The 12,150-nt window shown below is 41.7% G+C and overlaps 1 protein-coding gene and 1 pseudogene across 1 annotated transcript; one reads left to right on the top strand and one right to left on the bottom strand.

Annotated features, from left to right (window-relative positions):
* The first annotated feature begins 341 nt into the window (after window positions 1–341).
* Window positions 342–4,725, top strand: LOC136493866 (BRAP2 RING ZnF UBP domain-containing protein 1-like). The gene is made up of 12 exons (XM_066489994.1): window positions 342–738; window positions 816–931; window positions 1,012–1,120; window positions 1,214–1,328; window positions 1,940–2,037; window positions 2,638–2,744; window positions 3,139–3,388; window positions 3,484–3,537; window positions 3,682–3,825; window positions 3,927–3,991; window positions 4,223–4,277; window positions 4,383–4,725. The coding sequence occupies exons 1-12, from the start codon at window positions 376–378 to the stop codon at window positions 4,530–4,532; spliced, it is 1,626 nt and encodes a 541-aa protein (XP_066346091.1). The 5' UTR covers window positions 342–375; the 3' UTR covers window positions 4,533–4,725.
* A 1,581-nt stretch (window positions 4,726–6,306) lies between these two features.
* Window positions 6,307–9,648, bottom strand: LOC136493865 (receptor-like protein 15; annotated as a pseudogene).
* Window positions 9,649–12,150: the final 2,502 nt, after the last annotated feature.

Below are 12,150 nucleotides of genomic sequence, written 5' to 3'. Positions count from 1 at the left end.
ATTCGCCACATCTCACGTGGCAGCCATAACTTGACTAAGATTGTTAGAATAAAAAAGTTAGATATCAACCAAAGAAATCTTATAAGTCAAAGTCAAGCCAAACGTACCGAATATATTGGTTTGTGGAGTGGCTCATGACTCATGAGTCACACACCTACTCAGGTCTTGATTGCCGAACATCAGTGAAATGAAAACTATTCTCTACCCAAACTTGCCGTCTAAAATGTCCAGAGTGGAAGAAAATCGCTCATGAAAAAAACAAAGCAATACGGAGTACTGTACAGTAGTTATAAAAAAAAAAACAAAAACCGAAGTAATGGAAGTCAAGCCAAAAAAAAAGGGAAAGGGCCCAAAAGCCCAGCGAACCCAGCCATCATGTTCGCCCTGCGAATCCAGTCCGTCGACTTCCCCGACGCCGCCGCGTCCGCCTCCCCGGCAGCAGTCGCCGCCGACGAAGTCGACACCAGCAGCGGCGGCGCTGCCACCTCCCATCCGCTCTCTGGCCACCCTCCCCCCTCTACCACCACATCGTCCATACCTCCTCTCGAGCTCCCCGGCGCAACCCCTGCCGCGCCCGGCCGAAGCCCTAGGATCCTCCACACGCGCGGCGTCATCCACCTCTACCACTCGTCGTCGTCCACCTCCACCTCCTCCTCCTACGCCTCGGCCGTCGCCGCCACCTCCTCCTCCTCGTCCGGGCCGGCCGCCCCGCAGCTCGCCTCCGACTCGCACCTTCCGGTAACCACTATTCCTCGGGTTCTCTCTTATTGCCTTCCGCGCGCTTACGCCAGTTGCTTTCTGTCTCCCTCTCGCAGCCATGTCGCGGCACGCGCCTCCTGGTGCTCGCCGTTCCGACTCGCGTTTCGCCGGACGACTTTGTTCGCTTCTGCGGCCCCTGCCTCGATCGTGCCTCCTACATTCGTTTCATCAGGTCAGTTACCGCCTTAAAAGCAATTGGCAACATGCCCTGTTTAGTGAGCAATTTACTTACACATGCTGTTCGAACGGTAGGGATGATGGAGTGGAGGACCGGTACAGCGTCCTTGTGGAGTTTGAGGACCAGAATAACGCTGAAAGGTTCTACGCGGATCTCAATGGTTGGAGGTTCTCAACCTCTGAGGTGTCAAATATTCTTAGTTGAATTCAAGTTTATTTGCTGATCATATTCGAGACTGTTGCTAAATTGGCGATTAACTCTTGTTCCATGGTGTAGCGAGAGGTGTGCCATGTTCTGTTTATAGCTGCTGTGCAGTATACACCTTCCTCAGAGGTTGCCACAACTCCACCGGCTGGATCCACTGAACTTCCAATGTGTCCTGTTTGCATTGGTGAGCTTACTGTTTTGTATTTTTGTTTCTGGGTTGACTCTGCAATACAATTTATAGTCATGTGTACACGTCACCATGGTGTCACATTTGAATTCATGTTGTGATCTTTGATGAAGAGATTTAGGCACTTCTGTTCTATGCTTGGAAAAATATCTCTGCAAAATCCCCGAACTTATCAGTCTTGGAGTTCTGTTTACTTGAAGGCTTAACTAATAACCTTACTCCTGCTGCATATTCCAATACCTTTCAAATTTGAATTTTTGACGAATTACTTTAGAGCTGCCTTCAGGGAGCAGCTTTCGAATCTACTAGGATCATACCCATATTGAATTATGTTGTATCAAACAGTGCATCCAAGTTTGTTTTGAGGAAAAAAAGAAAACTAATCATGCGTTGTATAGCCAACATTATTATGTACACATGTGACACTTCATAAATAGACGCTAAATTTCTTATTTTCCTGACTATAGTTTTTAACTTTAGATACCTTTCTGTTTGATGCAACAGCAACACTTCATCTATTATTTTCACTTTTCATATTTTGTTGATTGTTTAAGTTGTCTGCCCTGTTTACGGTACACCTAACTATTCTTAATGTGTTAATTTATCAGAAAGATTGGATCAAGACATCAGTGGGATTTTGGCAACTACTTGTGATCACTCTTTCCAATGCTCATGTGTTTCAGTGTGGGCCAATTCATCCTGTCCGGTAATGAATGATTGTTTTGCTCTTAAATAATTTGCCCTAGGGCAGTAAACAGTCAAAACATGGGCTCGCTGTGGCGTTTATTATTTCTTTCTATGATGTATACATTGTACTGGATTTGAAATAACAAGTACGTCATATAAATTTATAGTTGTGTTATTTGCGCATAACCTTCTTGATGACTAGTGAATTTCTGGTGTGCTTGATATTCTTTACAACAGTTTGGAACCCCCCCCCCCCCCCCCCCCCCCCCCCCACCCACCCAACACACACACAAACTTGCTAATTTGATATGCTGGCCACCCAATATGAACTTACCCGAATTCACTAGATGTCTACATGTATATCTTCCAAGTAATTGCACAAGGAAAAAATATTGAGTTTGGTAATGGAAACCATGTGAGTCATAGGGACATTATACTCAGGAAATGCTTGCTTATGTACTCCAATTTATTATTGCCAGTACTTCAACTAGAAGTGATATCGAGTTACTTCCAATGTATTGAGAATTATGAGAAATGAGAACGTTTTCCTTTCCATTATCACATACGGAACTTTATTGAGCATGAGTTGGGCCTTTACCAATAGCTGTTTGCATTTCAGGTATGCCAGTTTTGTCAGAAACAGTCTGAAAATTCTACATGTTCTGTTTGCCAAACCACTGGAAACCTCTGGATATGTGTGATATGTGGTTTTGTTGGATGTGGAAGGTATGCCATTACTGACTTACTCCCTTCAGTTAGTAAAAACTGACGTTTTCAGACAAGAAAAACAAGCTACATGCAAGTCACATTTGTTGTCTGAAACGTTAACTAAAGTTGGCTGGAGGTATTAATATTTTCTGCTGTAAGTCAGTAATCAGTAATCATTGCCATCTTAAGGGTGTTCATATTAAAGTATTTTTACATACATAATTACGTAGTCCAAGTTAAGACTGCTACATGGAAAGGCATTCATTTATAATGACGCGGACATTAGTTATTACCAGAAGATTGAAATACACAGCTTGGTATTCATTGAACCTCTCTGTACCTGGCCAATCAATCTTACTATTATAGTTGTAAAAAAAAATCAACCTTACCAATATTGACTTTGATGTTCTAGGTATAAAGAAGGCCATGCGAAACAGCACTGGAAAGACACTCAGCATTGCTATTCACTAGATTTGGAAACACAGCGTGTTTGGGACTATGTTGGTGATAGTTTTGTACATCGGCTGAATCAATCCAAGAGTGATGCAAAACATGCTAAGTTCAAATCAAAATGTAAGTATTCTGGGGATGACTGTGTAAACTGCTCGTGCAATGATGACTCTGACATGGGTGGAGCTATGTTCAACAGCAAAGCTGAAACAGTATGAATTTTAAGTTCACTTGCTTTGAATTACCCTCTCATGTCTTGCTGTTAATCTCGTTTTATAAATTACATATACCGTGCTCTTCTCAATAGATTGTGGACGAGTACAATCGCCTCCTGGCAAGTCAACTTGAAACTCAGAGAGAGGTGCAGTCCATACCTGCTAAGTTTTCTATGTCACTATTGAAAGCAAAGTTTGTCTCTGATGTATAGATTGTATAGACTTTGTTAGCCAGTTGAAAACATAGTTCATCTCTGATGCATTCATCTGCCTAATGTTCATACTCGCAGTATTATGAGGGTCTGTTGTCTGAGGCTAAAAGAAACAAGGAGCACCAGATTTCTGAAGCTGTTGATAAAGCTGTAAATGATAAGCTTCAAGAGATGCAACTTAAGCTTGAGAACCTTATTGTGGAGAAAAAGAAAATTGCAGATGTGAGCATTTTATCTCATGCATATTTATCAAGCACAGCCAGCTGTTAGCATTATTATAACCAATTGTCTCGTTGTGTTGATATTTTTCTGCCTTTCTGCAGATGAACGAAAAACTCACTAGGAGCCAAGACATGTGGCGTCAGACACTAAGAGATATAGAGGAAAGGTATGTTTGATTTCTGCAAATAGGCAACAGTGTTATTATGGTTTCAAAAACAGAAATAATACTATAAGGCTACAAATGGCATCCACTGAAGTAACCCAAGTCATTGATATTTGCAATGATCCAATGAACTATATATATTTTTAAGTCCCAGTTCAGTGAAAAGGTCACTCTGTGTGACCACAAGTTTTCCTTTTTGTTTGTTGATATTAATAATTAGGTATGCATTGTCAGGGAAAGAGCACAGTTGAAGTCGAAGGACGAAATGATTCTCGATCTGGAAGAACAGGTGCTTTTCATTGTTTTTGTGCGAAGTATACATTTTCAGAGGGTGGTATTTGTTGTTCAGTAACAAGGGCCACTCCTTGACACTTGTCTTGTAAAATTCTTGCAGATAAAGGATTTCAAATTTTCCATCAAGCTGCAGAAGTCAATAGAGAAGAACGACGGTGTCAAGGGTGGTACGCTGGTTCCACTCCCTACAGTTTCAGATTCTGGAGGCAAGGGTAAAAGGTCATCAAGAACAAGCAAGAGGAGGAATTAGTAGCCTTTGCTGACTAGCAGTCAGTCTTGACTGGAACACACGTATGCGAACCTTATTGGCATGTATTTACTTGGTATGTGTTTCCCGGATAAACTTCTTCGAAGATATGAACTTGGATACTACATGCGGAAAACACAATCTATATTGAGGAGATGTAACAAGTGGAGTGTCTTGAAATTTGTTCATCTCATAACCACATACAGAGCCAAATCTCGAAGCATTTCATGTCAAACGCTAGAATACATGAAGAATGGGATCGTCAGACGCCTAGCCTCATTCGGGTTCCACCTGGCTTCTGAGTTCTTGGACAGTACAAGTTTCTGAATTTGGTATACTACTGCGAGTTAACACGAGCTAAGACCTTCTGAAAAAGAAAAGAAAAAGAGAGACAGAGGAGCCATAACGTGTGGCGGTCAGGCAATACTTAAACATTTCTGCCTTTTCACTTGCAGATGGATGAAAAATTATCAGAGGAGGCATGATGTAACTATTTTCAGTCCCCACGAAGTTCCTAAATACCTAACAAACATGTAAACAACATCTTCCATAATATAATTTGATCAAATGAGCTTCCAATGATGTCAATAGGAGCTGCAACGCAACACCACACTCACAAACCTTGGTGATTGCCTGTCGAGCCATATCTCGCTCCAAGTGGTGACTCCGTGGAACCGTTATTATAACTTGATGATCCATTAAATAGACGGATTAAATTCTTCTCCTTTTCTGCTTATTGATATGGTAACTTTGAGATCCCCTGAACAAACAAATTTTAGCTATTTATTTAACTGGCATGGACTTTATTTATCTATTTCACTTATTGCGGGCGAGCGTTAGCTCTAGTGGTTCCGTCCCCGTCGTGGGAAGGCCCTGATCGGGAGTTCAACTCCCGGTTGCCACGGGCATTGTTGCGGTAATGCACAGTTTGTGCAAAAAAAAAAAAACCTCATCACCTGTCCCGCGTTCCCAAAGCACAGGTATAAGGACCGGCCCACTCACAGGGTTACGGATCCCTGTGTGCGGGCGGGACATGGGGTTCGGGAATTTTCTCGGCCTACGTGAGAGGTCTTCTTCCTAGCGCAAAGTCGCGGGGGCTGTCTGCCCGTCGCGGTCCGAGTTTTTTTTTTCTATTTCACTTACAATTCGTATTTATACCAAACTACTGATTTTATTATTTTTTATTTCGAATTTAGCTATATCAGTCATATTTCGTATGGACTCCTCAGATCAATCTAACCGTTACATTTGTCATTAAAATCAACAGTGCGTACTCTTTTATTGTTTATTATGATAAATCTCATAATTTTTAGACCCTGTCGGTGAAGATGGTGGCTTCTTTTAATACTATTGTACAATAATATACTCCTTCCATCCCAAATTATAAGTCTTTTTAACTTTCTAGGAGAGTCAAAACATCCCAAGTCTGACCAAATTTATATAATAAAATAATAACATTTATAATACCAACTAAGTATCATTAGATTCTCTATTAATTATATTTTCATAGTATATCTATTTGATATCATAAATCTTTGTAATTATCTCTATAATTTTGGTCAAACTTGAGATGTTTTGACTTTTCAAGAAAGTTGGAATGACTTATAATTTGGAATGGAGGGGGTATGTGATAAAGTGCTAGAAAAATTCATTCATCCTAGCACTTTATGGGATGAATGCAAGATTGCACATGCAATGCAACTTCAATAGACACTACAGGGTTTCATTAGTACATCTTATTCCACGGAGGCAGTAAGCCAAATCCTGATGTTGTGATCTATACTTTGAGCATGACAGAGCGCCCATAAGGATGGCAAAATGAGAATGCAACAGTGGCCCAAAATGCCAACACAAACGAAGCAGCGCTGACCACGTCAAGGATTACATTGTCAGATGCCTCACCTGCATCTTCCAGCACAGGGGAAACGGAACCTGATCCAGCAGAACACCCATGGGCCAGTGACATGTCTTGGAGGTTCTTGCTGCCTTGGTAGCTGCCCATGCTGAAAGTGCCAAACTGGCCAGAGTCTGGTATGCATCCTGATAGGTTATTGTATGCCACAGAAAACATCTCCAGCGATGATAACCGAGTCAACTCCCATGGTATCGTTCCATTTAACTCATTGTGAGACAAATCCAAGCTTTCTATCTCAATCATATTTCCAAGGGTAGCTGGAATTCTGCCGGTAAATGAATTGTGTGACAAATTGAGGGACTTAACATTACTCAGATTTCCAACCTCCCCAGGAATTTCTCCTGATAACATGTTTCTAGATAGGTCGATGCCAAACATCATACTGACAAAGTTACTATCATATGTGTAAAGATTCCCTTAAGTATAGAATTTAAACCATTTGAGGTGATACTGATCAGAATACATGAAAGATAAGTCATCAGGATCAAAACTAGCAATTTCCGTTCCAGAGGACATATCAAAACTGAAGCCAACAAGCGAAAGGTAATCTGCTTGATATCCAAAGGACAGGCCACCAATGCAAGCTGGTAATGAACCCGAAAGTTTGTTGTGTGAAAAGTCAATTATAGTAAAGAAGTGGAGGCGACATATATTTGGGGAGATACTTCCCTCAAACAAATTGCTGCCTAATAGAAGCATCCTGATTTGGGAAAGATGTTGTATCCAGTCAAGAGTACCTGTAAACCGATTATATCTTAGATCCAGAACTCTGACATAGGAGCTATTGAAAAAAAACACTAGGGATGCCTGATATGGAATTTCCCGACATGCTCAGAACTTGCAATGGTAAACTGCCATTACAGTTTGGTATAGACCCCATTAACTTGTTGTCTGACAAATCTAAAAAGAGAAGGCCAGTCAGTTTGCAAATAGTAGGATCAATTTCACCAGTTAAGTTGTTGCTAGCAATATTCAGAACTGCCAAAAAAGGGAGATTCCAATATGAAGCAGTGAGATTGCCAGACAAGTTGTTATCGTGTAAATCCATGATATACATATTGATTGCGGACAGATTGCTGGGGAGTGTTCCTTCAATCCTGTTGCCGCCAAGGCTTATTTCAAGCACGGATAAATTATTGGCCCCACCAAATATTGGACCCCCGAGATTGTTATCTGAGAGCTTCAAGATTGGGACATCAAGATCAGTGAACAAACAGGCATGCACTTCTCCTATAAATTTATTGTTTGATAGGTCCACTAACTGTATGCCACTAATGTTGCATAATGACAGTGGAATATATTCGGAGATGTTGTTATAGGAAGCATCTAGAGCTTCAAGATTTGGAAAGACTGAGCTGATGTTGTTTGGCAACTGTCCTTCAAAATGGTTCATAGATATGTTGATAAATGAAAGATTAGATTGGTGCCACCACATTGGATCTACTGATCCTACTAGCAAATTGTTTGAAAGATCCAAATATAATAGAGTTGCTTCATTGGTAAAGATCCAAATGAGAATATTTCCTGTCAATTTGTTGCTAGACAAGTCAAGAACTTGTAAATGATGTTGTGTGCCAAGGAACGGAATGATGCTGTTGTCGATGTTACAATCAGAGAGCATTAGTGACCTGAGTTGAAAATGAGGTACCCATCCACTGAACGTCACGCCAACAGTCAAATCAGCGTTCATGGATAGCTCTACAGTCTCGAGCACGGTAAGGTTTCTTAGCCAGAATAAATCAAATGTCCCCTCTAGTTTATTTCTTGATAATATAAGAGTTTGAAGCGACGGAGAAAGATTTGAAGATGGGCTTATAGGTATATGTCCTTGAAGGAGGTTATCTGACATATCCAAGTACTTAAGGTGTGGAAGCTCAAATAAGGAAGCTGGGATGGTTCCGGTCAATTGATTTCCCTGTAGATGCAATTCTCGCAAGTTCTTCAAAATTTTGAAAGCTGTTACATATACACACTTTAGTTATTAGGGCAAAGTACACTTTTCAACCTTCAAATTGCATGTAAGTCTAATTTTCAACCCTAAACTGCGAATCCAAATAATAAACACAGTCTAATTATCGTAACTCGAAAATTTTGGTCGTCTAGCTGGTTTCATAGGTGGGTTTCTATTTTCTAAAAATAATAAAAATCTGATTTGATCTCTTAAAATTCATAAAATAATTATTTTAAAGCAGAAAAAATAAAACTAGTAAGATTTTTTTTAAAAAAAATGTTATCAACCTGTTTATGGTATATACATATATATTTGAAACTGGTTTATTTATGTTTTTGTTGTTTTATTGCTTGTAGTCATGCTCATTATTTTTTAAAACAAATAAGATCCAAACATCTCTAAATAGAGTATCATAGATAACATTTTTAAAAGAAACGTGGAACTACATTTTTATTTAAAATAAATAAATTATAAAAAATTTAAGAACAAACCAGATTTTTGTTGTTGTAAAAAATAGAAAACCAAACCATTACCAAGTTTTGTAGTTGAAGGTTGAAAATCAGACTTACATATACAACTTGAAAGTTGAAAAATACTAGCTGTTACGAACAACACTAACACACAAATGTTTTACTAGCTTGTCACTGTACCTGTAGTCTGAAGGGTACCTGTAGTCTGATTGGCCAATTTTCCGAGAGATCCCATGATATCATCATCCCCAACGAAATTTTTTTCAAGGTTGAGATTCCGGAGCTTAGTCAATCCGTGAAGACCTGAGGATTAATTGGAGCTTTCATTGGACTATGAATAAACTGTTTTGTTCAGAGAGAGGTATATATAGGAGCAGCATGGGTACCGTCAAAATTCTGTAAAGAAGCGAAACTGAAATATAGATCCAGTAACTGGAGCTCATGAAATGGAGAGAACAGATTCAGGTCCCAGAACACACGATTTTTGATGGCATAGAAGTCCAAGTACACATCGTGCATCGTCGAAAGGTTAAGACCCGACACTCGAGCTGTGTCCTTGTCGCAGGTGACCCTATCCCAGGAGCAGCAGTCGTCGCTCTGCCCCCATGAAGCCGGGACTTCGTACTGCCCCAACGAAGCTGGGACTCTGTGGTTTGCCTCTATCAGCAAAAAGACCGGATACGCAGAAGAGCGATCCTCTCCTCAGCGACGCAGCCGCGTGTGATGTGAAACATGGACTGCAGCGTGCATATGAGCATGAGCCAGAACATGGTCTCCAACGGAGACGAGACGCTCATCTCTCTGGAATGGTTTATTTTGCCCTCTTGCCTGTCTGCCCAAACTATGGGGATGCACTCAGCCAGCTCTCAGGTGTTATTACTTATATGGATCTACATCTACTTAGTTCTGCGTAGTAGTAGTTGCCATCTGCCTGTCCAGCGCCCTCCGTTCTTGACAGCCTGATTCCCTACGACCAGACTCCAGTTGATTGACTAAGACAGGACTGCGTTCACGCCTGTCGTGCACTTGTGCTCGGCCGCCCACGATTGAAAGGTGCAGCGAGCAAAAGCAGCCCATGAAAGCTCTCGCAGTCTTGAGTCTTCCTTTCGGTCAATACTTGGTCCAACTTGGCACTTCACCCATAGTCCATAGAATCCTTGTCTGGTGCTGCTTCCAGATGACTTTTGACCTCCCGGCTCGTTCCTATTAAATTCCTTCATGATACTACTACCATGACCATCGATAGTGTTGATCCTTCCTGGCAACGAGCTTCAGTTGTTTCTGGTATCTACCAGAGAAGAGTGAACGCATTGACCACTGCCTGCTGATTCAGTGCATGCTCATTCTTCCGTGACCAACTGCTCAGTTTCTTTCTTCACGACGAGGTGCCAGGACAGACATCTGCCTGATCGGATCCTGTACAGGATTAGGCAGGTAGGTTCAAGTACTACAAGCATCGCAGTATTACACGGTCTGACACTGTTCATGGCTTCGTTCACTCCATTTCAGAATTGCCTGCCGAGCACGCTTATTTTCAGACCTGAAGCACAACCGGATCTCCATTTTATTTCGCAGGATGTTATTGCCCTCCCCACTGAACTAGGAGCAGCCTTTCTGAATCCTGGACCTGAGGTAGCACAGCGATCAGAGTTGCAATCCGATCTGTTGTCGTCTGTAGTTTCTCCGTTGGAACCAAGACGCAGTGCGTGCTCTGACTCCACTGTTACTGCATCTCACGGACGCACGGAATACTCAAGTGACGGCTTAAACAAAAGGAAAAAAAAAACGCTGCTCAGGTGATGACTAAAACAAAATTTAAAAAAATACTCGCCATTGCCGGGGATCGAACCCTGGTCGTCAGCGTGACAGGTGGAAATACTCACCACTATACTACAACGACTTGATTGGCTACAGTCGATTTTAACTCTATTTGAATTTTACTTCATATATCATCTGCCAACGGTCAACATGTTCAACGGAACAACCACAATCGTGTGCATCAACATGGTCAAAAGTCAGAACTAGGAGGTAGCGTGATGCCACGTATCGCGCACGTTGGGAACACCGGCTCCGGCTGCAACTGTTAGTGCGCACCAGCGTAAGAAACAGTGCTAGGTTAGATCTACATGTTTTTTTTTTTTTGCGAATGGGTGTATACCCGTATTTCATTAAAGAGAAGAGAATGAGTTACACGCCTGCTGGCAATCAAGCCTGCGGTATTGCGAGTGGCAAGCTGGCAGGCGTCGAATAATCAGAGACGAAAGTAGCGTTTCTCTGCGGCTCCTGGCTACGCCAAGTCATGTGTGGTTGGTTTGGGGCTTGGGCACGGCCGCACGGGGGTCGCTGGGCGAAGGCCTTGCCAGGCCCTTGGCCGTGGCCGATAATGGTGTCGCGTTTGTCATCACAAGCATTGCTGTGAGGCCTCTTTTTCCTCTAGGACTTTAGTTGAAAAATCATGGTTCTCCTGTTAGCCGTTGACAGCATCTGTGGATATCGTTCCTTCATTGGAGGCATCGCTGTGAAAAAACCATTCCTCCTAGATTACTTTGCTTGTTCTCTACTGCGTGCAAGGTGGCGTTCAACGGTTGTTGCTTTTAAGGTTTGCTGGTGTTGTGCTCTCGTGTGGTGGTGGTCTTGTTGTTGCCTCATTCATGAGTTTTTATTTATTTTTTATGTTTGTTGTTGTAAAACTCTTCTTCTCTGTTAATATATACCCGGCATGCTCTTGCTGCTGGTTTTTGGAAAAAAAAACACGTATTCATCTCAATTCATATGTGTTGGAGTGGATTATGGTTTTTTCTCGAACACGCAAAAGTTTTGCATTAAGGTAGAGGAAATGTTCAATACAACACGCCTTAGCAGCGTCCTAGGGTGTCGATAAGTTGTACATGAAGGCTCGGACCAACCTTAGTGTACTACAATGAGTGGATTATGGTAAAATTTAGTTCAATTTTTCTCATAATTTATTTCAACACATATAGATTGAGATAATATATGTGCATTCAAACAAGTCCTTATTTTTTTTTTGGAAATAACAAGTTTGTTAATTAGTGTGGATTTTTGTTCTCACCGTGAAATAAAGATCTACAAGATCTTTAACTGGCCACTACCACTTCGCAGCCCAATACACAGAGTCACGGCCCAACGAAACCTCTGAGTCCGAGTTTGAAATCTCCAGCGTGAGTTTCGGCCTTTTGGCACGCCGTTTGTGTTTCTGAAACCGTGACTTCCGACCTCATCGGCGGTGTCTTCGCCACGGCGATTCCCCCCTCCCCTCCGCACTGT

The sequence above is a fragment of the Miscanthus floridulus genome, chromosome 11 (genome assembly GCF_019320115.1).
Source record: "Miscanthus floridulus cultivar M001 chromosome 11, ASM1932011v1, whole genome shotgun sequence".
Taxonomy (NCBI): Eukaryota; Viridiplantae; Streptophyta; class Magnoliopsida; order Poales; family Poaceae; genus Miscanthus; species Miscanthus floridulus.
The sequence above is the reverse complement of the archived record's forward strand: the minus strand, read 5'-3'. Positions and strand labels throughout refer to the sequence as shown.

Coding starts and splice junctions, on each gene's coding strand:
- LOC136493866 (XM_066489994.1), top strand. CDS start 376: ATGTTCGCCCTGCGAATCCAGTCCGTCGACTTCCCCGACGCCGCCGCG. Junction 932..1,011: donor TCCTACATTCGTTTCATCAG/GTCAGTTACCGC, acceptor TTCGAACGGTAG/GGATGATGGAGTGGAGGACC. Junction 3,826..3,926: donor AGAAAAAGAAAATTGCAGAT/GTGAGCATTTTA, acceptor GCCTTTCTGCAG/ATGAACGAAAAACTCACTAG.